This window comes from Notechis scutatus, chromosome 2 (genome assembly GCF_049901735.1).
Source record: "Notechis scutatus isolate UNSWTSFEM ecotype Mainland chromosome 2, rNotScu1.2, whole genome shotgun sequence".
Lineage (NCBI taxonomy): Eukaryota > Metazoa > Chordata > Lepidosauria > Squamata > Elapidae > Notechis > Notechis scutatus.
Genome location: NC_142010.1, coordinates 260091228 through 260118968, shown reverse-complemented (window position 1 = coordinate 260118968; position 27741 = coordinate 260091228). Strand labels below are relative to the sequence as shown.

The 27741-nt window shown below is 44.7% G+C and overlaps 1 protein-coding gene across 1 annotated transcript in view; it reads left to right on the top strand.

Annotated features, from left to right (window-relative positions):
- The window catches only part of SETBP1 (SET binding protein 1), a 277898-nt gene that overhangs the window by 6839 nt on the left and 243318 nt on the right, over window positions 1-27741 (top strand). Inside the window, exon 2 of the mRNA XM_087958704.1 lies at window positions 17303-17970. Coding sequence (XP_087814830.1) covers window positions 17473-17970 — 498 coding nt within the window. The 5' untranslated portion in view covers window positions 17303-17472. The remainder of the gene's footprint in view (window positions 1-17302; window positions 17971-27741) is intronic.

The following is a 27741-nucleotide window of genomic DNA, read 5'->3' as shown; positions in this document are numbered from 1 at the left end:
ATGACAGCAAAATTATTTCACAATAATTTTGCACAAAAACGGAAGGACCCTTCGATTCCTACCCTGGATGAATGGAATGGCTGCAGAAGTTGATGGAGTTACGCTAAATTGACTCTTTTGATCAATGAAAAAATAGTTTTGTTTCTACTTTGGAAACTGTTTCCCGACTTTGTATTGGAGGTGGTGAAAAAAAATGAAACTTTGATTTTTGGGTTCCACTGATTGGATAGGTTTGTTGATATAGAAACAGCTAGTTTTGAAAAGTAAAAAGTTTAGGTTTGATATTACTACCTTATTTTACTGCACCAAAGGAAGTTGTAAGTCAACACATTTTCCCTTCTTTTCTGCACTGTTGCCTTCCCCTTCCCCTTCCCTGTTTGTCCTATCATTTGTTTTTGTATTTTTGTATTTTATAGCATAAACGAATAAAAAAATATGAAAAAAAAAGAACTTATTCTATTCTATTCAGTATCCATCCCCAATTTTTTTTTTTACGTTGAAAAGGAAGGTGTTTTCATTTAACTGCAAGACGTAAAAGGAGGAGTTTGACAGCACTGCAAGGAGTGGAGACAACAAGTCAAAGGGACATGGTGTGTTTGTGTAGTGGAGGTGGTGGGGAAACCCTCCATGCCTTGCCTTATATGTACATCTGTAGAATTCCCAGGCAGTGAAACGATGGCCCTGCTAGCTGCCTTGCTGGGGTGGGGGAGAGAGGCGAAGTAACTCGATCCTTTCCATATTGACCCATGGATATTTGGGGTGGTGGAGGTGGAAAAACAACCTCAGAGCCAACCACTGTGGGGGCATCTTCATGATGAGCAGCCCCGTTGGAGATGGCCTTATGGACGGCTTGCTGTTTGTAAATTTATTTTTATTTTTTTAAGCCACCCTTATAAATGTGTCGGAAGGCCCCGAAGCATTTGTGGAAGAGGGTTTTGGAGTAGTGAAAAGCTGGTTGGAGAAATGCAGATGGAGTCAAAACATTTGGGAGGTTTTGTATTCTGGGAGGGTGGAGTTGGAAGAGGACCTCTGTGTGTGTTTGTGTGTCTGTGTGTGTTTACTTTCTCTGCTTTTCTTTGATGATCAGAATAGAATAGAATAGAATAGAATAGAATAGAATAGAATAGAATAGAATAGAATAGAATAGAATAGAATAGAATTCTTTATTGACCAAGTGTGATTGGACACACACGGAATGGTGCATATGTGCTCAGTGTGCATAAGAAAAAAATAAAATGCATTCATCAAGAATCATAAGATGCAACACTTAGTAATAGGCATAGGTTACTACAAGCAATCAAATCATACGGGTTACTAATACGCAATCAAAAACATACTAGGAAAACAAATAAAACAATATGAATTGTAAAGATATAAGCAACACGGTTGTCATAAGTGGGAAGAGATAGGTAATAGGAAGGATGAGAAGAATAATAGTAATACAGATTTAGTAAATAGTTTTGACAGTGTTGAGGGAATTATTTGTTTAGCAGAGTGATGGCATTCAAGAAAAAACTGTCCTTGTGTCTAGTTGTTCTGGTGTGCAATGCTCCATTGTGTCGTTTTGAGGGAAGCAGTTGAAACAGTTTATGTCCAGGATGTGAGGGGTCTGTAGATATTTTCACAGCCCTCTTTTTGACCTGTGCAGTATAGAGATCCTCGATGGAAGGCAGGTTGATAGTAATTGTTTTTTCTGCAGTCCTAATTACTCCCTGAAGTCTGTGTCTGTCCTGTTGGGTTGCAGAACCAAACCAGACAGTTATAGAGGTGCAGATGACAGGCTCAATCATTCCTCTGTAGAACTGGATCAGCAGCTCCTTGGGCAGTTTGAGCTTCCTGAGTTGACTAGGTAGTAAGTTTCCCTCTAACTAGAAAACATCTGACTGGATGAGCCTAAAAATACTGTAGTTTTGCCCTCTTGTCTCATCAGATCTGTACAGGCTGTCCTTGTCTTATGGCCAGCATGGAGCCCAGAATTTCTGTTGCTTAAGCGAGACATTGGTTAAGTGAGTCTTGCCTCATTTTTATGCCCTTCCTTGCCACAGTGGTTAAGTGATTTCCCTGCAGCGGTTTAAGTTCGTTTACACGGGGGTGAAGCGAATCCTGCTTCCCCCGTTGACTTTGCTTGTCAGAAAGTCGTAAAAGACGATTGCGTGACCTTGGACACTGCCACCGTCATGAAGGCAAGTCAGCTGTCTGACTTTTGTGACCACAGGGGTGCTACAACACGGTCGTAAGTATGAAAAAACGGTTGTAAGTCACTTTTCCAGTGCTGTTGTAACCTGAGATTGCAGTGGTGGTGTTCTACTGGTTCGGCCTGGTTCTGCTGAGACGGTAGCGCCGATGAGCAGCGGAGACCTCACGTGTTCTCTCCGACGCTGTGTAGTTGGACTCACCCACCCGCCCAGGTTCCCATACTCACCTTGATCCTCTGCTTTTGAAGCGCAACTACTTTGCGCGGCACAGCAGAATACCGTGCATCAGCTGCTGAAGCGACCGGGAGAGTGCAGGCGAGTCAGAAAGTATCTGCGTTTGCTCAAACTGTGTGTTTGTCTGGTGCGCGCAAAGTGTGTGCGCATGCAAAGTGCGCCCACTAAGCCACGCCCACCGAACCGGTGGTAAAACTTTGAAATGCACCACTGCTCAGATGGCCACTAAATGAACTGTTGTGTCAAGGACTTACCTGTACGTACACACCCATGCACACACACACACACACACAGGGAGGGAGGGAGGGAAAGAGACAGAGAAAGACAAAGTGCTGCCTTGTATTGTCATGCTTTCCTAAGCTGCTATACAAATGAAAGCAAATAAATGTGTCCCAGGATAATATTGCAAAATCCAATTTGGGTTCAGTCATTGGGACCAGAGGTTTAGTCTTCCAAGCTTTCGAGCTCTTGCTGGAACCTGTTATGCCCCTGGTGGAGACTGACTCCGAGGGAGAGGAGGAACAGCCGACAGGGAGTGGAAGTGTGGCTCCGGAGGTTGTGGAGAAGGCTGGGGAAGGACAGAGGCCGGCTGGGCAGTCAGAGGAAGAACCAGGCCCATCCCCTGTCCATCCTAGGGCACGCAGGGAGGAGAGGATAAGGGAAAGACGCGGTCTATGGGGGAGGAGAGGGCCTTGATCCTCTCCATGGGCTGCAGCTGTGATAACTGGATAAGAGGGATGGACATGCGTACGGGCCAGTGCTGGAAACAAAGCGTGGAAATATCTCTAGTTTATTGTTCCTCTCTGAGTTTGGCGTCCTTCCCAGTGTGTGTTCTGATATCTGTGGATGTCTTCAAGCCCTTATCTTGCCTGGTTTGTATTGTTTTTTACTCTTTATAATTTATAGGCATTTTTAGTTTAAACAGCATTTCCTCCTCCTTGTAAGAGCTCGTGTGGGAGTTTTTTATCTCCAGTCTAGGATATTTGGAACTTGGAAGCAAAGTGAAGGAATAAAAGGGGCTTTACCTGTTTTTTGTATCCCACCCTGGGTCATCACAATAAATTTATATATTTTATATGTGTGTTGAGAGAGAAGTTTCCTGAGGATGGGTTCCAGCATGAGTCCTAAAGCTCGGAAGACAAAACCTCTGGTCCCAATGACTGAACCTAGATTGAATTCTAAACGGTTATAATTTGGAAAAGAAGGACCACTGATTTATTTCAGTGAGAAATAGGCACTGTCTTCTGTTGAAGGACACCATGCAACCATCTCAGTTGCTGTGGTGCTCCCACCACTGGAGGTTTTTAAGAAGAGGTTGGATAGCTATTTGTCCAGAATGATACAAGGTTGGATTAGAAGACCTCCAATGTTCCTTCTAACTCTTGTTACTCTGTATTCTGAATGTAGTAGTGTTTAGATCAGGGGTGTCAAACTCGATTTCATTGAGGGCCGCATCAGGGTTGGGTTTGACCTTTGGGGGCCGGGGTGGATGTGGCCAGCTCAACGTGACTCAGGTCGAGTGCGCTTGTGGTGGCCCGAGCGTTCTGCCAGCAAAAACGGGCTCCCAAGCTCCGTTTCGGCTGCAACGGCCTCCTGCAACCCTCTGCCAGCGAAAACAGAGCCCGCAAGAGCCACCTGCAGCCCTCCCGGGTTCCATTTTCGGCTGCAACATCCTCCTGTAACCCTCTACCAGTGAAAATAGGATCCCGAGCTCTGTTTTGGCTGCGTCGGCCTCCTGCAACCGTCTGCCAGCGAAAACGGAGCTCACGAGGGCCAACTGCGGCCTTTTTGAACTCCATTATCACCAGCAGAGGCACCATGGGCCAGTCCTTCGCTGTTTCCAGGGCAGCCCCACGGGCTGGATACAGCCCCCAGGTCTTGAGTTTGACACCCTTGGTCTAGGGATGGTTGAACTATAACTCCAGCCTATATAAATAACTTTTTTTAAAACAAGCGTCTGATTTCGGAGACTGCATCTGAATGTGAAGTAGTGGTGGCTATCCTTAATCAGGATTTGGGGAAACCCTTCCAATGTCCTGGAAAAATTCGATTTTGGGGTTTCCTTGGAGAAGTTTAGAAGAGCGTGCTTGGTATAAGATTAACTAGGAGTGGGACAATTTGTGGTTCAGCCTGGCTTCTGGAACCAACTGTTGACACTTAAAAAACCCTCTTGTTCATCATATCAACAATGTTTGTTTGGGCATCATCTGTTTCGTAAACAGAACAGTTATGGATTGTTCATCCGTGTTTGAAGGTTACAGTGTCCTTTAAGCCCTACCAGTGGATACCTTCCTATTTTAACTGATGGATTAGATAAATAATCTATGAATTAAATAAATTAAGCACTCAAATTTCCACTGCAAAGCAGGTCAGTTATTAAGCAATTTTTTTTGTCATGTTTTGCAGCCTTTCTTGCAAACCATTGAGTGTATCACAGCAGTTAAGAGAGCTAACACAGTTATGAAATGAATCTGGCTTGCCCATGCTTGTGAGAAGGTCGCAAAAGGAAATCACATGACCCCTGGGACACTGCAACCGTCATAAGTGAGAGTCAGTTGCCAAGTGTCTGAATTTCGATCATGTGACCATGGGGAATGTCTCTATGTTCTGGTTCGCCGGCAGCAGGTGTGGATGGCTGGGGTCTCGTAGAGTGAGGACTCAGATGAGGGGCCTGCGTGTGATTGCAGGGATGGGGCCAGGACTATCAGGGAGTGGAGTGCTGCCTTCACAGATTGTGGAGCTGGCAGCAGTGATGAAGAGGACCCTGAGGAGCCTGTGTCCAGTGTGTGTGTGTGCAGGGCTGCTCGAAGGAAAGAGCAGCTGCAGCAGCACAGGCAACTCGGAAGTAAGGCTGCAAGGTAATGGCCCCTCCCTCAAGAGATAAAAGCCAGCTGAGAAACCGGAGTTCTTTGCAGGAAGCAAAGAAGTTTTTGCACTCAAGCCTTGTGGACGTTCGGAATATCTTGGTTGGTGTTTGGAGACTCTTTGTGTTTGAAATATTTCTTGGCAACTTTATCTAGCGTTCTTGGCAGCCTTGCACAACCTCGGAAAGGCTCGTTCTTATCAGAGACAATTAGTTTGAAACAGCCTTTTAACTGGGAAGGAACGGAATTCGTAAAGAATCATGAAAAGGTCTTGCTGTTACCTCCACCTGGTGTTTGTTTCCTTGGAACAAGGTTTGGGTCAGAACAAACTATGGAGATCCTGAATCCAAGCCACGATTGGATTCCAAAGGGGCTTTTTCAAAAGGCAACTGGAATTTCTGGGTTTTTTTTTCCTTGAAAATGTTTTGCTTCTCATCCAAGAAGCTTCTTCAGTTCCGATGGAATGAGAAAATTGAACTTCTTGAATGAGAAGTGAAACGGTTTCAAGGAAAAAAAATCCGTGGTGGGCTCCTGCTGGTTCGGACTGGTTCTAGCGAAGCGGTAGCTCTGACGATCAGCCGGCCCTGCCCACTCACCTTTGCCCTATCCTGTTCTAGATTTCCATCTTTTTCAGCTCAGTGGATTTCATGTGCCTTAGCTGTTCTACTTACCGGGGCTGCCCTGTAGAGCAGTGATCGCCAACCAGTGGGCCGGGGACCACTGGTGGTCCGTGAGAAAATGTTGGTGGTCCGCAGAGAAATGTCATTCTCAAAGCAATTAATCCGGGCTGCGCGGAACACAAGGCTATGTCGCTCACATGGCCTGCGGGAACACAAGGCTTGCATTGCATTGCGAACAACACGAGGTAGTGAGGGGAAGGGGGAAAGGATGGAGGGGGGGAACTTGCCCCACTCACCCCACGTGCCTGGCCTGGCCACCGGGCTGCTTCTTTCCGCTTCTTTCTTCTTCTTTTGGCTGCACACAAGGAAAACAGCAAAAGTCTTTTTTTCTCTCCCCCAAACTCTGCCAGAAATGAGTCTTTGGGATCCTGCAAGGCCTCTTGCTTCAAGAGGCTGCACTGGCAAAGACTCATTTCTGGCGGAGTTTGGGGGAGAGAAAGAAAGACTTCTGCTGCTTCTGCTGCTTTCCTTGCATGAAGCCAAAAGTCTCTCTCTCTCTCTCCCCCTGAGAATGGAGCTGGAGACAGTATCCTGTGATCCCAAATAAAGAACGATCGGTAGGAAAATGGGGTGGGGAATTTTCTTGCAGACTTTTTTGGGGATTTTCCCAGGGTCTCTGGTCTGCGGGATTTAAAATTATGAGTTTGGTGGTCCCTGAGGTCCAAAAGGTTGGCGACCCGTTCTGTAAAGGTTCAAATTGGTATTTTTTTTAATGATGCGTGTGCGTGCGAACCACGCCTGAACAGAACTGGTTCCAGTTGCCTTTTGAACAAGCACCTTTGGGTTTTCTTCTACAAGCTAAACTAACTACGACTTTTCCCAGTTCCTCCTTGGTTTCCAGTCCTTTCACCATCTTAGTAGACTTTCTCTGGTTTTGCTGCAGTTGATCAATGTCCTATTAAAAATACATGAGGTGTTCAATTCTTGGAATTCTTAATAAGGATCTTTCTGATGAATGGGTTCCGTTCATGAATTGTGAATATTGCAATTTAATATTCTGAATAACTAGACCCAACCTTGGGCGCTCATTTATTGTTGGACTTCAACTCCTCAAATTCCCAGAAATGACTATGGTTTCTAGGTACCTTCCAGGTTGGGGAAGACTGACATTATTTTTAATCCTTAATATTAAATAGTAATGTTCATAATTTATGGATGACACTTGGAGCTCACGTTTCACTTACTTGGTGACTTGGCAGTGTGTTAGATTTCAGCTGTCACGTTCCTCAGCCATGGCAGCCTTCACTAAAGTCCATTTGTGGGTTGAGAAAAGCTGTCATAAGATAATAACCACGGTCTCAGATAAAGAATATCAAAGAAGGGGACATGGATGGATATTTCCTGAAGTTATCCTATTTGGATCTAATTTTTTCAATAATGATGTGGCACCAAGTAGGGAGGAGTAATGGATGGAAGCATGGGTGGGATTCAACCGGTGTAACAACTGGTTCGCTTTGCGCGCGCAACATTTGAAAACTCAGTGCTTCATCTCTAATGCTTACCTTCTACTGAAATCCATTGAGTAAAACAGCTGAGCCGTAGCAATCCACTGTGCTGCGAAAATCAGCCAAGCTGCAAAACATGAAAATAAAGGACAGACTAGGGCAGGGACGGTTGGTTGGGGTCAAATGATCACAGGAACTACTGGTTCACACGAACCGGTTCAAACTGGTAGAATCACACCACTGGATGAAAGTAAGAGTTAACATCAGAAGGTTACATAGCATTGAGAGACACAACCAAGGTTTTGCAGCCGTCAAGGAAAGATATTGAGAAGGTGAAATCAATAAGGGGTTAAGATGCTGAACATTAGTTGTCTCTTGTTTTTTAGATATAATCTCAAGTAGATCCCATTTTACGACCGGGTTTGTAAATGAGTGTTTGTAAGAGAGGTCCTGCTTTACTTTTGATCTGGTATAGGAATGTCCTAAATCAGTGGCGGTTAACTTTTTCGGCACCGAGTGCCAAAAGGGGAGCGTGCGCGCATCAAAAAGGAACCGAGTGGCAAAACGTGCGTGCCGAAAAACCGGAAGAGCAGCTCCTGGTGCGCATATGCCCACCGTCCTCTTGGTCTTTCAGCTTCTAGCGCGCATGTGCGTGTGAAGACCAGCTAGCTGGTCAGCCTGCACATGTACATTAGAAACTGGAAGCCAGGTGGCCGGCGCCATAATGGACACCGGGAGCTGCTTTTCCAGTTTCTGGCACTACCACACACACAAAGACCAGCTGGCCAGCATGCACCGCAACCTGGAAGAGCAATGGGCAACAGCTGGCGTGACTGGAGAGATGGCTCTGCGTGCCACTTCTGGCACGCATGCCATAGGTTTGCCATCACGGTCCTAAATCCTCTCTCTTATTCAACTTCACATCCCACCCTCCTGTCTTCTCCACCATTTAGGTTCTCCGATACTTCTCTCCCCACCTTTGGCTTATTAAAAAAATCACACTTGCTGTCAACTTTTCAATGATCTCTTGGCTGCCAAAACCCACCATCATGGAGACCTCATAGAGAAATGAGGGCACCTGCATCTTGACTTCCTTAGTTGTCTTTGGTACAACGGTTCCTTCAAGTCAGTTCAGGAGAAATGGTCTCCTTTGTTCGAGGTTGAGAAACCATAGAGTTTTCTTAATGCGGAAGCCGGTGCCCATAACCTCGGATTCTCTAGCAAATGGTGTCTGTGGTCAATGGAAAGAACAGGGAGGCCCTTAGAAGTCTTTCCAAAGGGGTTGAGAAGTTGATGAAATAGATTGAAGGTGGCAATTACGGTAGGAATGCTTAAGTTCTCTCTGCTGCCCTATTAAGGTAGGTTGAGGTTGATGGGAAAAGATATATGTGTATGATGATGATGATGATGATGATGATACCATCCATTCAGTTGTGTCCGGCTCTTGGTGATTCAATAAGTCAGGTCTCTCTTCACGTCTTCCAATCTTGCACTGTTTCTTTTGAGTTGCTCTGGTGAGTCTGATGATGTTCAGCCGTTGTGTTCTTTGACAGCCTGGTTTTCTTGTCCTGCTAACTCTTCCAAGAATAGTTGCTTTCTCCAGTCAATCCTCCTGCATCATCATCATCATCATCATCATCATCTCCATTTAATGAACCCATAATCCCTTGCGGAGTGGAGTCTGGGCAACTGAATGGAGCTAGCAGAGTGTTTACTGTCCGGATGCCCTTCCTGTCACCAATGCGGAGTTTTTGTTCAGCAGAAATATTCCCATTGTTCACAGAGAGAGAAATATCTGCCTCTACCGAGGATCGAACTCACGGCCTCCTGATTGTGAAGCGAGAGCTCCAGTCAATCCTCCTGCATGACATGGCCAAAATAAGTAAGATGCAGGCTTGTGATTTTTGCTTTCCAGTGATATGTCCGGTGTCATGTGCTCCAGTACTTGATGGTTAGTCAACTTTGCTGTCCAAGAATGTAGGTGTAAGCAGGTATATACTTGAATATGGGTATTCATGAATAGGTGTATTGGGCAACACACCCAGAAGGTTATTCTCCTGATACAAAAGTGTGAGGGCGTAATTACTTAGCTCTGTGAGTTGGGATTCGAGTACTGTTCGTGACTTTAAGATCTGTGGGTTGCCTTGCTTAAACATTTCTTACATGAATTGGAAATTAAAGGTGATGTTTGTGCCCCAAATAATTTACTGGAAAAGGGATTTTCCTTGTGGAAACAATCGTTATGGATTGTTGAGAACATGATAGTAGAAATACAGGTGCTTCTCGACTTAACAAGAGATGTTAAGTTTGGGCCACAATGGAGCCCAAAATGTATGTTGCTAAGCGAAACGTTTGTTCAGTGAGTTTAGCCTATTTTATGACTTTACTTGCCTCTGTTGTTTAGTGAATCATTGCAATGGTTAAGTGGGTAACCACAGTTGTTAAGTGAATCTGGCTTCCCCGTTAACTTCACTTGCTGCAGTGGTCATACGTGTGAGAAACAGTCATGAGTCACTTCAGAGGTGTTGTAACTTTGAATGGTCACTAAATGTTTTAAGTCGCGGACTATCCATAGATCATGTTTTTCCTTTTCTTTATATCCATATATTTTACTTTAGGAATTCCACTCTTTGGGTATCTATGCTTCATCCTATGACTAACTATCGCCACTAAGTGTTGAATCTTACTATTTATGATGAATGTATTTTACGGTGATTAGGATAATGATTTGTTGCTTGTACGACCGGAGACAAATTCCTTGTGTGTGTCCAACCACACTTGGCCAATAAAGAATAAAGAATTCTATGTTTATCGACTTCCGCTATTACATTTGCCCCATTCCTTGTGAGAAACTCCAGCTGGTGTTGCAAAGTGATGAGTAAAATTGTTCAGAGTAGCCAAGGGCTATTGAGAGTCAGCCAACATACAACTTTAATAAATTAGGGTGGGTTACACACTCAGCCAAGTGGTTAGGTAGGATGGGGCATTATTTGTCCACCTGTGAAGTCCTTCCCAAGGCAGGTGTGATGACGTTAAAAGGTGTGGTCACAGGATGTTGGTGGTTTATAATAACAGAGTTGGAAGGGACCTTGGAGGTCTTCTAGTCCAACCTGCCCGGGGGGGGTGGGGGGTTTGTGGGTGGGTTTGGTGGGGATTTTGATGTGTTTGTGGGGTGGGGGGGGGGGGGGGGGTTTTGGGGTTTGTTGGGGGGGGGGGGGGGGGGTTGGGGGGGGTGAAATGTTTTTTCCGGAAACCATGCCATAATTTTTTACCCGGCCCGGTCCTGGCCGGTTGGGGGCCTTTTGCTCACTTAGGAGACGCTATAGCATTTCAGATAAATGATTGTCCAGTCCTTTGTTAAAAGCCTCCAGTGTTGGAGCATCTACAACTTCTGGAAGCAACTTGTTCCACTGATAAATTGTTCTCACTGTCAGGAAATTAATTTCTCCTTAGTTCTAGGTTGGTTCTCTCCTTGGTTAGTTTCCATCCATTGCTCCTTGTTCTGCCTTCTTTGGAGAATAGCTTGACTCTGTCTTCTTTGTGGCAGCCCCTCAAATACTGGGACACTGTTATCATGTCGCCCTTAGTCCTTCTTTTCACTAGACTAGACGTACCCAATTCCTGCAATTGTTCTTCATATGTTTTAAGTAGAGCTGCCTTCTGAAATTGACTGATGGAGATTTTGTCAATGCTGACCTTGTTTAAGTGATGCTCCAGTTGTTTTAGGATTTAGTAGAAACAACGTTGTTTTAGTAAGAACAATGTCTGTTTGCAGGTGTTTGGATTTTGTGATTTTCTTCAGTTCTTTCTCTTCTGTTCTTCTGCCTCATATCCACCATCCAGACATTTTTGTCTTTCTTATTAACAGTTGTTAAGTCTTGCGTATTATCCGGCAAGTGCTCATCTGTTTCAATTTTATAGTCCCAGAGCTATTTCATTTTCTATGGCTTTCTCCATGTTGTGGTCCCATCAATTCTTGCTTGCAGGCAAATGATCTTTCTTGCAGATCTTCCAATGCACTATTGTTGCTACTTTGCTGTGCCGTTGTTTGCGGTCAGTCTGTGCGGTCTTCTTGCAGTAGCTAACCAGATAGTCCATTCTTTCTTCAGCTTCTTTGTAGAGGTGGCATTTGCTGTCTGTGGGCTTAACTATGGGATTTTGAATAAATACTTATGGTTTATTTACTGTGTTAACACATCATCTATCTACAGATCACAGTGGCACACTCAAACAATGATCCTAATGAAAATAGAATCAAGGTTACGTGAAGTATTAGTACCGCTTTATAATGCTTTGGTAAGAGAACACTTGGAATACTGCATCCAGTTTCGATCGCCACAATATAAAAAGGAAGTTGAGACACAAGAAAGAGTGCAGAGAAGAGCAACAAAGATGATTAAGGGTCTGGAGGATAAAACATATTATGAATTGTTGCAGGGACTGGGTATGTCTAGTTTAAAGAAAAGAAGGACTAGGGGAGACATCAGTCATCCAATATTTGAGGGGCTGCCACAAAGAAGGGGTGTTTGTGTGGAGAATAGAATAGAATAGAATGATTTATTGGCCAAGTGATTGGACACAAGAAATCGGTATTCGGTGCGTAAGTTCTCAGTGTACATAAAAGCGATAAGTGATAAATCACGATCGTAGTCATCATAAAAATACATTCATTATAAATCATAAGATGCAACAGTGATAGTCATAAGATACTAAATAAGCAATCAACATAAGTCATACTAGGGCACTAAATAAAACAATATAAATTGTAAAGATACTGTACAAGGAACAAAGTCCTAATCAAGGAGCGATCCAACCTAGAACTAAGGAGAAATTTCCTAGTGGTGAGAATAATTAATCAGTGGAATGGCTTGCCTGCAGAAGTTGTGGGTGCTCCAACGCTGGAGGTTTCTAAACTGAGATTGGACAGCTGTTTGTCCAGAATGTCTAGGGTCTCCTGCTTGAGCAGGGGGTTGGAGTAGAAGACCTCCAAGGTCCCTTCCAACTTCGTTGACCTATTATTCTGTTAAAATCGAACAAACCATATTATGGCTTAGCATGATAGTTGAACTCAATTTTGATCAGTTTTGTTATGTCCAGCAAAAAGAGAAGGAGGAAGATTTTCTTAGATCTACTCTTTTTTATGACTGCAGAATCTTGTTTCTAACTTTCAAGTGTCCACCATATATAGTTCTAGAATTTTTACCCTGAAGTTTCCACCTAGCTCTTCCAATCTTGTCTTCAGAACCATGATCTGGTTGAAGAAAAGTTGGCATTTGACCCAAATCAAATCCAGAAAGCTATCTGGTGGCACCTTAGGGATGAGTAGGTTTGTTTCCCACAGTACACTAATTAGCCCTGGAGGTGCCACCCGTTTTCTGCTGTTTTGCTGGCAGCACATGAAAGCTGCTACCTCTCTGGAAATGGCTTCAATGAGGCAGCCTCGCAGGGCTCTTCACTTCTCCTCTGTGAGTCAAGCTAATTGGCCCAGAAGGACGTTTGTACAGTAAGAGGAAGGCACTGCTAAGGCTGCTTACGCAATCAAAGGGATGAGCATCGGAGGAGGCCCACAAAGCCTATCAGAGGCTCATTATCTAAGGGGGGGGGGAAAAGAGCTAAATGAAGACATCTGAGAAGGTTGTAGGAGTTATAGGCAGAGAATGCGCATGGTTTCACTCAAAGAGATCAACTCGGGGGATCAATTCAAGCAACATGGCCAAAGAAGCTGGAATTTTCTTCCTGGGAGACGGGTGGGGAGCAGGGGTGTACCTAGATGTGGATCCTCTAGGGCAGGGGTGTCAAACTCAAGGCCCATGGGCGAGATTCGGCCCACGGGGTGCTTAAATCTGGCCCGTGGGGCCAGCCTGGATATATCAAAAGACCGGCCCCTGCGGCCCCCGGAGGCCTATTTTCAGCTTCCCCGGTCCCCTGCAGCACTCTGCTGGCCAAAAAGGGCTGCACAGATGCCCGTCAAGGCCCCTGCGTGGCCCGTTTTTCTCTGTCAATGTGTTGCTGGAGGCCAGTGAAGCTGAAATTGGGCTGTGGGGAGGGGGGGCTCGTTGGGCCTCCACGTGGCTCATTTTTGGCCAGCAGAGTGCTGCAGGAGGCCATGGAGGCTGAAAACGAGGCACGGGGAGGTGTGCACGGTCCCCCGTGCCCCGTTTTCGCCAGCAAAGTGCTGCAGGAGACCTCTGTCCCACCTCTTGCCCTCTCCCCGTCTCCCCGCCGGCCTGCAGAAGAGAACTGCAGTGCTGATCCGGCCCTCAAAGAAATCCAGTTTGACATCCTTTCTCTAGGGGAACGATATTCCCACGGGCAAATGCACGTTGCCCTCGACATAACAACCCCAATGGAGCCCGTAATTTCCGTTGCTTAGCTCAGCGAGGAAGTCGTTACATGCGTTATGCCCCATTGCCACTGTGGTTAAGTGAATCCCTGCAGTGGTTAAGTGAATTGCTAACAGTTGTTAAGCTGCGTTTGTGTCTGAGCGTGAGAGAAATTTGGGGCTCGCTCCCTTCATTTTGACGGCCTTGTTTGGCCCGTCCTGGAAGGAGCCATTTTCTTCTCACTGCTGAGTAGAGTTGTTGAGCTTTTCTTGGTTGAAAAATAACAGAGTTGGAAGGCAGGAAGCCCTATACCAGCGATGGCTAAACTTTTTGTTGTCGCGTGCCGAAAGTGTGCGGTGTGCATGCAACAGCGTGCGCGCATGCCTGCACCCATAATGCAATGTGTTCGTGACCCCTCCAGCTCACCCCACTCTCCTGCGCATGTACACCTGAGCCCCCTCGCTCCCCCTGCGCATCCGTACATGACCCCAGTGCTCCCCTTGCCACCCCACACATCCTTGCACACCCCCCCACACTCTGTTTTGGGCCTAGTAGGCCTCCCTGCAGCCTCCTGGGAGCAAAAACGGGCAGCGGGGGGGGGGGGCTGCACCACACACCCCGTGTCCCATTTTGGGCCTAGTAGGCCTCCCTGCAGCCTTCTGGGAGCAAAATGGGCGCCCCCAGGGCCTGTTTTTGCTCTCAGGAGGCTGCAGGGAGGCCTACTAGGCCCAAAACGGGGAGCACGGGGGCACAGTGCAACCCCCCTGCACTCCCCACATGCGTGTGCATGTGACCCCGCACTCCCCCGTCCCCTGCGCATGCGCACACATCTCCCGCATGCGCCCCACCCCCTGCGCATGTGTGGCAGAGACCTGAAAATCAGCTGGCTGGTGGGAAGCGCACTCGCATGGTGGAGCTGAGCTGGGGTGATGGCTCGTGTGCCTGCAGAGAGGACTCTGTGTGCCACCTATGGCACGCATGTCATAGGTTCACCCTATACCATTTCAGACAAATGGTTATCCAACCTCTTCTTAAAAACTTCCAGTGTTGGAGCATTTACAACTTCTGGAGGCAAGTTTTTCCACTTATTAATTGTTCTCACTGTGAGGAAATTTTTCCTAGTTTCTAGGTTGCTTCTCTCATTGATCAATTTCATGGTGCTTTTGGGTCTGCTTTCTGGTGCTTTGGAAAATAGGTTGGTTGCTCCTCTTCTTTGGGACAATCCGCCAAATCCTGGATGACTGCTATCATGTCACTCCTAGTCCTTCTTTTCATTAAATTAAACATTACCCAGTTCCTGCAACCGTTCTTCATATGTTTTAGCCTCCAGTCATCTTCTTCGCACTCTTTCTAGAGTCTCAACATCCTTTTGATATCGTGGCGACCACAACTGGGTGCAGTCTCCCAAGTGTGGCCTTACCAAGGCATTATAAAGCGGGACTAACGCTTCATGTGATCTTGATTCTATTTTCGCTAGGAAGGTTGTTTGAGTGTACCCGCGGGATTTATAGATTATAATGTACGATTTAGAAAAAGCAATTGAAATTTTATCCCGCCTAGTTTGGCTGTAACTCTAGTGCAATGTTTCTCAACCTTGGTATCTTGAAGATTGTGTGAACTTCAACTCCCAGAATTCCCCAGCCAGCCTTGTTCACACAATCTTCAAGGTGCCGGCGCTGAGAAACACTGCTCTAATGAGTAGTTCCTATGTTGTAACTAAACTGTGGTGGAATGTGCCAGATTTGTATGATGAGATAAGTCATTGCTAGCCTCACTGGTTAGTCCATGGGGTGTAAATAAATCCCCAGAAGCAGTGTAATTGGTTTTAAATTTCTTTTGGATGAATTCCCTGTGAGACCTTCTCGCAAACTTGTTTCCTATACGCAAGTGGAATGCAAGGAAACCCAGAACAGCCCAACTACATAAAATAATTTCATATTTTTTCAAGCAGTCCCAACTCTGCCCCCCTCCCTTCTGTAAATTATTAATTTGAATTTAACTGTTTCAACTAATTCTGATGAAAACACTTGTGCGTCAGCAAACTCAGGTGACTTCTGCGTCTTATCCAGTAATAGAAAAGGATCACTTTTTAAAGGTAGATGATGGTAGAAAACTTTTTCCAGTTATATGTAGTTTTCGGTTAACAATGGGAATTGGGTCCATAATCTTTAGTAAACAATGTGATTGTATAATATGATGTTACATGACCAATTGTTTAGCTAAGGTAGTGGTGGCTAACCTTTTTGGGCTCCTGTGCCGAAAATTGTGTGCGCTAGCACCCAGAAGGCAATGCATGCGGGCCACCCCCATGTACATGCGTGTGCAATTCCCCCCGCCGTCCCCTTACATGCACTGCATATGCGCACGACTCCCAGCTGATTTTCGGCCCGTTTGAGCCCTTTTTTGGCCTCCCAGAGGCTCGAGGGAAGCTTCTGCAGCCTTTGGAGGCCGAAAAATGGGCCTGTTTCGTCACTTCTGGCATTTTCGGAAATACAGGAAGTGATGAAAAAGGCCTGTTTTCTGGCCTCCAAAAGCTGCAGAGGCTTCCCTCGAGCCTCTGGGAGGCCGAAAATCAGCTGCGCAGTGCGGGTAAGCTTGGCTGGGGCTCGCGTGCCCGCACAAATGGCTCTGTATGCCACCTGTGGCACACGTGCCACCGGTTTGCCATCACGGAGCTAGAGCAACGTTGGCGACCCTTGTTGCTGCTGTTAAAGTGAGGATCACAGATTGTTAAGTGAGGATATCCCCGTGACTTCCTGCTGATTTCCAACAAAGTCATTGGGAAAGCCAGCAGGAATTTAATGGAGAGTTCTAGGTTGCTCTTAAGCTGCTGCACATTCATGGCTGGGCTTAGAGTGATTACTGCAAATGCCAAGAGGACACTCATGTATGGTATGCAGGTAGCTGCCATGGCCACCAGGATCTTGTACTTCATAGCCAGGCTCATGAGGCCAAAAAAGAAAAGAAAAAACATCAGGAGGGGAAGCAACTTACTGGAGCAACTTGCAACCTTCCCTGCTGGCTTCCCCATTGACTGCTTATGGGAAATCTGGGGAGGCACCAATGGCAGTCACATGACCATGGCTCCTAGCAGCCATCATAAGTTGAATCTGATGACGACGGGTGCTGGGACAGCCAGAACTTTGAGGTGTGGTGATAGATACCATTCGTTCAAAACCGTCGTAACTTTGAAAAGTCACTGAACGAGTGGTGGTTCACTCTGTGAGATATCCATTGACATCTTCTGTTTTCTTCTCGGACCTGACGATTATCCATGACCTCAGTTGCAAAGCGAGAACCTCAAATCGTTATTGTGATGGGTTGATCTCCAGAGTTGAAGTATCAACCACTACTGAATGGGTAGAATAGAATACGATGGTTCAATTAACCATCATTCACTTCTCTTCACTGCGGCAAAAAGAATGGTTGTAAAATGGGCAAAACTCAGTTAACAACTTCCTCCTTACCTCTTTTGGGCTCAGTTGCAATCGTAAGGTGAGGACTTCCTGTGCTAAAATTCTGAGTTACTGACCTCCATTTTTTTTTTTTTGTTCCCATCAGTTGCAGATCTAAGAGTTTTTGACTTCCTTCTTGTGATTCGACATTTCGACCTCTAAGAAAAGCCAAGTGGAATCCCGCCTTCTCTTCTGGAAGGGGGAAGAATCCCTTCTTCTTCAGCGCGGTCTCCTCTGCTCTCCCCCCATAAACTTTTCGGAGACTGGGGGATTGCAATGGAGCCCAGGGAAAATTTAGGCCCTTCCCGGCCAAGAGGAAGTGAGACGGACTTCTTGGCATCTACTATTGCTTCTGCCAAAGCTCCTTCTGCTCTTGGAGGATCTGGGGAAATCCTGCTCTCTACGCCCAGCTCTGCGAAAGGGATCTCAGGGAGCGGGGATCACCACCATATGGAAATTGAGGAAGAGGATGAGCTTTGCTCCAGGAGGGATGTGGATTCGATTTCCAACGCCGACAGCGAGAAGTGGGTAGCTGGCGACGGTCTGGAGGAACAGGAATTCTCCATCAAGGAGGCCAACTTCACTGAGGGAAGCTTGAAGTTGAAAATCCAGACCACCAAGAGGGCCAAGAAGCCCCCCAAAAGCCTAGAGAACTATATCTGCCCTCCAGAGATCAAAATCACCATCAAACAATCTGGGGAGCCCAAACTTTCAAGAGCTGGGAAAAACAGCAAAGCTTCCAGAGAAGAAGACCATTCCCACTCCAAAAAGAAGGTAAGGGGACATATCTTCTTCTTTGGCGTGGGATGGAGATCGGGAAGGAAGGGTGTGTTCCTTCTTCTGTTTTGACAGGGGGTGGAAAGGGGCATTGTCTCCTTCAGCCTTTTTTTCCACGAGGGAAGTTCTCAAGGGCTTTGGAGAGAGACGGGACCCTGTGGTTGGTTCAACGTGAACGAAATCTGGGCGTTCCTTCTTGACTTCTGTTTTCACCGAGGGTGGAAAGGGTCATTGTCTCCTTCAGCCTTTTTTCCATGAGGGAAGTTCTCAAGGGCTTTGGAGAGGGAGAGAGACGGGGAAATCCCCGTGTTTGGTTCAATCTGAACAAGATGAAATCTGTGTCCCTTCTGAACGGGGCATTTGCAATCTAAACATGGGACAACAGGTGGACCAGATAAACAGATGGAAGAGGGGGAGGAGGGGACGTCAAAAGACAAGGACCAGATGCTATTAGCATAAGAAGCTTGGAGATCTCCTGCAAGCCAGATGCTTTACCAATGTAAGGGGGGGGGGGGCTCAGCTGAAGGCGGTTTGGAAGAGTTGTTTGCAGGACAATATAATGGCCCGCGCACAACAAAGAGCAGGCCTTGAAACCGGAAGAGCCTGCAGGGTTTAAAAGCCCCCCCCCTCCTTTAAAAAAAAATTTACTTTTGTTTTTCATCAGAACAAATTCTAAGAGGATACTTTGGGGGACAGCTGGACAACAGTTTTGCACAGAAGCATTTTCCCTTTGCAAAACGGCGCACTTTTAGTTTTGTGTGGGCGAGAAGGATTTTATTGGGGGTGGGGGGAGATTCAATTTTGGGGGAGAGACTGAGGTTTGCAACCGAGGTTGACGGTCAGCACCACAATGATATCCATTTGGTCTTTTGTGGACTTTTTAATTTAGAGATAGGTGAAGGAAAATGAATTTAGTTTAGATTTGTTTCTAGGGGAGGCCAGGAGCTCATGAGAGAATGTTGTTTGGATCAGACACCCACTCAAAAGGGAGCAATTATCTGTTGCAAGTCACTTTACAGATTGTGCGTTTTGTGTGTCTGTTTGTGTGTCTAGGATTCAAATGGAATTTGACCATTCAAAAATGAATGGTCCTGCAATTTGAGGAAAGATATGCCCTAAATGTGTGTGTGTGTGTGTGTGTGTGTGTGTGTGTGTGTGTGTGTATCTATATATATCTGTATATCTATATCTATGTCTATCTATATACATATACATATACATATAAGGATGGCAGATGAGATTCTGCCGAAACGTCGCTATAATAAAAGCACAAATATTAAGATGTGGGAAAATACCCGAAGAAACCTAAATACCATACATATAAATACCCGCGAAAACATAAGAAAACAAATATACCTATAAATATCTATCTATCTATCTCCCCATATCCATTAAGTGGCTTCAACTTTACCTCAAATTAAGGGATTACAGGGTCATAAAAAGGGAATTATTCAAGTTTATAGCAGAAATAAAGTGACTTCAGACTGTAATAACACTTCCAGTTCAATACATCATAATTAAGATTAAGGTGAAAATCAAGGAAATTTGTTTTTCTAATCTTAGAGGTTCTACTGTACAAATATACTCTTATCCACAAACATTGTGTGTGTATGTGTGTGTATGTATGTATGTATTTATGTATGTATGTATGTATTGGGTGTTTGAAACATATCTATCTATCTATCTGTCTGTCTGTCTGTCTGTCTGTCTGTCTGTCTGTCTATCTATCATCTATCTATCATATGTCTTGTCCGCCTGTCTATCTGTCTGTCTTTTTGTTTCAAACATCCCAAATGATTTTTAGTAGGGGCAAATCCATCAGATGCTGCTATTCCAAGCACAGTGAATCATTTTACCTCTCGATTTTTCTGAATTTGGTAGTAAATTTCAGGAGCACTTCCCAAGTTGAGTTTGAGCAGGATAGCAAAGTCCCAGGGGCCGGATCAGTGAAGATTTTAATATTTGTATTAGGAATTTGACGCATAAACTTTTTGTATGCAGGATGTCTGTAAAGGTTTTGTGCCAACTCTTAAAATGTGGATAGTATTTTCCCAAAAATGTGTGATGTTTTTTTTGCCGATACAACCTAGTGATTCCATGCACTGTTTTTCTATCTATGCAAATAGTACAGCTTGGATAATAACACTGTTATTTCTGGATATCTCTTGGGCTTAAAAATACAGTAGGTGGTAATCTTTTTTTCCCTTCCATTTCATCATTGCTGTAGCGATGTTCACACCACATGCAGAAATAGCCAAAGTAGTAACAGCTGCGTGCGAGTAAAATGTGTGTTTAGTTGATGCCGTGTCTGGAGCTTTTTAACTGTGCAAAATCCATTTTGGGGTTTGGTTGTACAAGAACATGGGTTAAATCGGTGAATCAGTTGCGCAAATGTACTTCTCTGTTTTTCTCCTTAGGCCTGTTTTGGAAGCTGTTTTTTGCTGTATGTTCTTTAACATTTATTTCGTGCTTTATACTCCTGAAAGACTGGTTGGGTTAACACATACCTAGCCATAGTTTTTATGCCATTATAGTTTATTAAACTATAACCTGAGGTTACCCAATGTGGCTAAGCCATGAACCAGTCACAAAGGCTGGGTTTGCTGAACTCGCTAAGCTAAAACTTAAACAAGCCACATTATGGGTCTGTATTTGAGTGTGTGTATGTGTGTGTGTGTATGTGTGCACACAAGTCAGTGTTTGACTCTGGACAACCACCTGGACAAGACCTGCATTTTTCTTGCTAATGTTTACTGAAATGGTTTGCCATTATTTACTTCCTAGGGCTGAGGTAGAGTGACTGGCCAAGGGCATCCAGTTGGCTTTGTGCCTCTGGTGGGACTAGAGCTCATGGTCTCCCAATTTCTAGCCTGATGCCTCAACCATTAGACCAAACTGACTCTTTAATGGGTTAGTAGCAAGTATAAGGGACGCGGTGGTTCAGTGGCTAAGATGCTGAGCTTGTCGATCAGAAAGGTTGGCGGTTCGGTGGTTCGAATCCTTAGCGCCACGTAATGGAGTGAGCTCCCGTTCCTTGTCCCAGCTTCTGCCAACATAGCAGTTTGAAAGCATGTAAAAAATGCAAGTAGAAAAATAGGGACCCCTTTGGTGAGAAGGTAACAGCGTTCCATGCGCCTTCGGCATTTAGTCATGCCGGCCACATGACCACGGAGACGTCTTCGGACAGCGCTGGCTCTTCGGCTTTGTAACGGAGATGTGCACCGCCCCTAGAGCTGGAAACGATTAGTATGTATGCGCGAGAGGAACCTTTACCTTTAGCGAGTATCAAATCAATTGATACTTGGATTAGATAGATAGATAGATAGATAGATAGATAGATAGATAGATAGATAGTGTGATGACAGGATGTATCAAAAATATAACAAAAACCAAAATGTAAATAAAGGTCCTTTAATACCTTCAACTTGGCTTCACTGTTTAATTGTTCACGATTGAAGATTAAACTATTTTCAGAATAACATTCCAAACGAAAGAAATACAGTTCAAATTCCAAGAGCAGAAAACGAAGCAAAAACCAAAAAAAACCCGCACTGAATAAAGTTCCATGACAGACCAGGATAAATAATTACAAACTTGAGGAAGATAACCAGGTACAGTCCATTGGAAGAACGCCAACCAAGATAAACCTCATCTAGGAATAAAACACTATTTTGTCTCCAGCGTTTGCTAGCATGTAGGTCCAAACTCTTATGCAGATCTCACACCTGCAACCCATGAAGAGGATCATGGCCCTCTCCTCCCGAGTAGACCACGTTTTCCCCTAATCTTCTCCTTCCTGCGTGCCCTAGGATGTATAGGGGATGGGCCTGGGTCCTCCTCTGCCTGCTCAGCCAGCCTCTGCCCTTCCCCAGCCTCCTCCACAACCTCTGGAGCCACCTTTCCACTCCCTGTTGGCTGTTCCTCCTCTTCCTCAGAGTCAGTCTCCACCAGGGGCATGACAGACGGACAGACAGACAGACAGACAGACAGATAACAGAGCCATCAAGTTGCTTTTGACACTTACCAACCAGATAGGCAGTACAACAATAACAGTGGCATCCTGGCCACATGGATAATTCAGACAGAATATCCTGCCTTCTACCTGTGCACCTTATCAAGTGTTTATCAAGAAAAAAAGGGCTAAGTTTATCAGACCAGGTTGGTCAGGCCAGAAGATGGCCTTCCTTGCTGACATTTACCTGACAACATAGCTGACCAAAATCAATTTCAAAATGATCTTGACGAGAGAATAACAGAACACATTTTGATGGAGGCCAACGCAAAGTTCTTCACTTGGGAAACAGAACTGAAATGCAGAAATGTCAAAATTTTGTGTTGGTACTTGCGAAAAAGATTTTGGAATAAATTCTCGATCTCTTGTGAAGTCACAGTTGGATCTTATTCTGTAATGATGAGACCCCCATCTAAGTGTGGGAAAGAAGGAAGGAAGGAAGATGAATTTTAGAAGGGAGGGAGGGAAGAAGGAAGGAAGATTAATTTTAGGAAGGAAGGAAGGAAGAAGGAGGGAGGAAGGAAGATTTAGAGAAGTAGAAGCAGGCTCATAGAAGGAAAACCTTTTCCAATCCTACTTGATTGGAGGATTAGATTTTAAGACCTGTGAAAAAGGATTGAAACGAATTGGGGACAGTTAGTTTTCAGCAGGAGGTGAAATTGAATGACCAACCTTTTCGTTCAAGTTTTTTATGAGTTTATGGCTTAATACCTTGATAAGAATTTACTTTTGCACAGAACGATAGCAGAAGTATAAGGAATTGAAACAGACAGATTCATGGACCAGTAGGAATTAAGAAGGTCCGTCCCAAACATCAGGGATTAAAGAGAGGGAAAGGCGGAAACGCCAAAAAATCTTATCGGGGATAGGAATGAGATTTTAAGTGGGTTGCAACAGATGTCCTTTGGGCAAAAGAATTTGCAAGAAAGACAGAGAGGAGTCAAGTTGATGATCTGAGTAGGACAACAAAGTTGACTTAAGAAGCAGAGGTTGCAGTAAATTTGAGGGGAAAATTTACTTACGACCACAATTTGAGTCCAGAATTTCTGTGGTTCAGTGAGAGATTTGTTCAATTTGCCCTGTTTTACGACCCGTCTTGCCACAGTTAATTGAATCACTGCACTGGATAAGTGAACATTTAAATGAACATTTAACTCGAGGACTACCCGTACGGGCGGAATTATGACAAGAAGCGGATTGTTCGAATGGTGGATTAAGAAAGAAGCACATCAGCTGCTGAGCGATGTCCACTTTCAACAACACTTCAGTGGAATATTACATTCTTGTTGGGCCCCTCTTTGCTTTCCCCCCCCCCACAAAAGTTGACCTCTGCACAGAAGTTCAGATTTTACTCAGAAAAACAAAGGATGTCCCCATTCAAATCAAGCCTCCCCCCAAAGCAGAATTCAACAGGAAATTAGCAATTGAGGGCCTAATCCCAGAAATGATGCTATAATCTCAAAGTGAACAACACCATGAGGAGGGGATTTCCAAGGAACTGGTGATTTATTGGAGTAAACAACCCTGAAAAACCGTTGTTTGAGGCTGCCACCCTCTGAGTCCTGTTTTTTTTTTTTTTTAAGGTAGAATTTGTACAGAGAATTATGCTTTTCTTTCCAGACTTTTGGAATTGGTATTTGTTTCTTGAAAATTATCAATGCAAGAAATGGATATAGATCTGGATTTTCAAAAACCTGGTACATGTCCTTTCTTTCTTTCTTTCTTTCTTTCTTTCTTTCTTTCTTTCTTTCTTTCTTTCTTTCTTTCTTTCTTTCTTTCTTTCTTTCTTTCTTTCTTTCTTTCTTTCTTTCTTTCTTTCTCTCTCTCTCTCTCTCTTTCTTCCTTCCCCTCCCTCTCTCCCTTCTTTCTTTTTCTTCATTCTTCCTTCACTCCTTCCTTCCTTCCTTCCTTCTTTCTTTCTTTCTTTCTTTCTTTCTTTCTTTCTTTCTTTCTTTCTTTCTTTCTTCCTTCCTTCCTTTCCTTCCTTCCTTCCTTCCTTCCTTCCTTCCTTTCCTTCCTTCCTTCCTTCCTTCCTCCCTCCTTCCTTTCTTTCCTTCTTTCTTTCTTTCTTTCTTCTTCCTTCCTTCCCTCCCTCTCCTCCTTTCTTTTCTTCATTCTTCCTTCACTCCTTCCTTCCCTTCCTTCCCTCCCTCCCCCTCCCTCCCTCCCTCCCTTCCTTCCTCCTTCCTTCTTTCTTTCCTTCCCCCTCCCTCCCTCCCTCCCTCCCTCCCTTCATTCTTCCTTCCTTCCTTCCTTTCCCCAAATAATTTTATTATAACTTTCCCATTAGCTGATCAATCATTGCCGTTCATGGACATTTTTATTGGTTCTTTTATTGCCTTTTACATTGTTTCCATTGTTTTAAAATTGTAAGACTTGTGAGATGCCCAGAGTCACCTGTTTGATTTGGGTGGCTAGATAAACTAATGTTCGAAGTTAATGACAGAAATTTTGGCCTCCACTGTGGCCATAAGTCAAGGACTATACCTGTACCAGAGTCTGCTTTGTATTGTGTACTACTTTAAGATAGTCTTGGCCGGTTGGGGAATTCTGGGAAATGTAGTCCACATGTCTTAAAGCTGGAGAAACCCTGGTACAGAAGCTGTCGTTCTCTTCATTCCTCCTTTCTTTTATTTTCCTTTCTTTTTCCCGCATTCCCTGCTTCTGTCTAAGTAAACCTTTTTTATTTTTTAAATCAAAGTGCAGCCTTGCGAAATTCTCCTTCAAGTCTCTTTCCCTTTGCATCATTTGCTGCTTCGGGGAATGAAAATTCATGTTTTTGGACATCTTGCAAGTGAGATAACCTGAGATAAAGGAGCTGTATCTGTTTTGGAAAGAGCCAATGCCTCCTGCAGCTTCTGAGGAAAATCTGGAAGAAGTTCAGATTAGGTCAGAGCTCAGAATTCCTGAATAAACTTTTTGAGGGTAGGGTTCTTGTTTGCATTCAAGGAAGCCCCGGGCGAATTCTCCCTGCTTCAAAAGCAGTGATCTTTCTCAACAAGCTGGGAAAAATGTCTGTTTGAAGATGACTGGGAACTCACAAGGAGTGGAAGAAACAAAATCTTCTTTTTTGGGAGAGTGGGAAGTGCCATCAATCTGCCCCAGTCTTTCTTGAACAGGCACCTTCAGGTTATCTGGCGCTGTTTTTGGAATATTTTTATATTTATATTTATATACGTGTGTGTGTGTGTGTGTGTGTTTATTTATTTATTTATTTATATTTATATTATTCAGCTTTGTTCGGGTATTTTCCCACGTCATTGTAGTTGTGCTTTTAAAGTTGTACTTTAACATCATTTGTAACATTTGTACATCAACTACAATGATGTGGGAAAATACCCGAACAAAGCTGAATACCATACATGTAAGTACCCACGAAAATTTAAGAAAACACACACACACACACTCGCACACAAGCTTTGGAAGTAACTCAGTGTATTATTGAACATAACCAAATAGTCCTCCTTCCAACTCTTTTCCTCACAGCAACCCTGTGAGGTAGGTCGGGCTGTGTGTGTGAGAGAGGGGGGGAAACTGGCCTTAAAGTGCCTTAGCTGGCTTTCACACCAGGCGGGACTAGAACTCACCGTTTCCTGGTTGATTGGGTCACTTAGCCAGCTGTCATATCTAAGGCGGGACTAGAACTCCCTGTCTCCTGGTGATTGGTCCAAAGTCACCAGTTGGCTTTCATGCCTAGGGTGGGACTAGAACTCCCTGTCTCCTGGTGATTGGACCAAAGTCACCTAACCATCTTTCATGGCTAAGGTGGAACTAGAACTCCCTGTCTCCTGGTGATTGGGCCAGAGTCACCCAGCCAGCTTTCCCAAAGGTGCTTTTGGAAAAGTCAATTGGACTTCCTTTGATTTTTTTTTTCCCTTGAAGACTTTTAGCTTCTCATCCAAGAAGCTTCTTCAGTTCTGTACAGAACAGTTGTTAAGTGAGCGAGAACGCTTCTGTGCCTGGGTTTCCCTCCATTTTACGACCTTTCTTGCCACAGTCATGAAAGTGAATCACTGCAGTTGTTAAATTAGTAACACAGTTGTAAAGAGAATCTGGCTTCCCCATGGACTTCCCTTGTCAGGAGGTTGTAAAATGGGCTCCCATAACCCTGGGACACTGCAACCGTCATAAATGTGAATCCGTTGCCATGTATCTGACTTTTGATGCACGCGATCGTAGGGATGCTGCAGTGGTCTATGTGAAAAATGGTCATAAGTCACTTTTTTCAGTGCTGTTGCAACTTTGAACGGTCACTAAACGAACTATTGTAAGTTGAGGACTACTCGTATATTTATAATTTGTTCTTAGGTGGTGCAGGGTGGTGATGAACATTTGGAGATCAGCATGGAGAGGAGGATTGTTCAGTGTGTATGGACAATCCCAAGTCAGTATTGGCCCTATTCCTATAAAATCAGCCTGCACCAAAATAAGAAATAAAAGAACTTTTCTTTGGGAGATTTTATAAGTCGTTGAAATTTCCGTCGTTTTGATTTTCCACACACACAGGGCCCTTCCAAACTGTTGATCTGATTTTGAAATGTGATTCGTAGGTTGGACAGCCATTTGTCTGAAACGTTGTGTAGGGTTTGCTGCTTGGGCAAGGGGTTGGACTAGAAGACCTCCAAGGTCCCTTCCAATTCTCTTATTCAGTTACTAGTAGCTTTGATGGAACTCCCTTGGAATTAAAATCTCCGACTTGAAATCCTGTACGGGTTGCAACTGGTCTGCTCTCAACCATTCATCATACTTTTGTAGTGACACAACATAGTGGTATCGCAACAATAGGCCCTGCCCTGCATTGGCATTGTGATGTGGACACACAAAGTGGGACTTGCACAGTCAGTGTGGGATTGGCTGTATTGCTATCTTGCAGACGCTATTGTGTGCAGCCTTGATAAGTAATAATGGCGTGTTTCTTCGGCTTCTCATCCTGTGTGGAAGAGGGATGACTCATCTTGGACAGGACATCCGTTTCTGTTGTGCGTTAATTTGGATTCAAACCTTGGCTTGGGACTATTTTGAGGTCCATCTTGGTGGATTTCTAGAGTGAAGGAATTGAGGTAGGCTGCCATTTTGGCGGAGTGGAGAAGATGCTGTTTCAGAAACTAGGAGATTGAGTTGTAGTTCCTCCTTGGGATGAAAGTCAGGATGAACGTCACTTGGGTGACTTTGGACCATCACTAGGTGATGCAGAATTCTAGTTCCGCCTTAGTGAAGAAAGTTGCCTGGGTGAATTGGGACCAATCACTAGGAGACGGTGAGTTCTAGTCCCGATTTAGGCATGAAAGCTGCCTGGGTGACTTTGGACCAATCACTAGGAGACTATGGGTTCCACCTTAGGCATGAAAGCCAGCTGGTGACTTTGGTCCAATCACTAGGAGACGGTGAGTTCTAGTCCTGCTTTAGGCATGAAAGCTAGCTAAGTGAGTTTGAAGCAATCACTAGGAGACTGTGAGTTCTAGTCCCGCTTTAGGCATGAAAGCTGCCTGGGTGACCTTGGGCCAATCACTAGGAGAGGATGAGTTGTAGTCCCACCTTATGCATGAAAGCCGTCTGGGTGACTTTGGTCCAATCACTAGGAGACAGTGAGTTCTAGTCCTGCCTTAGGCATGAAAGCCAGCTGGGTGAGTTTGAAGCAATCACTAGGAGACCATGAGTTCTAGTCCCACCTTAGGCATGAAAGCTGGTAACTTCGGGCCAATCCACATAACTTGAGGCCAATCACCAGGAGATGATGAGTTCTAGTCCCACTTTAG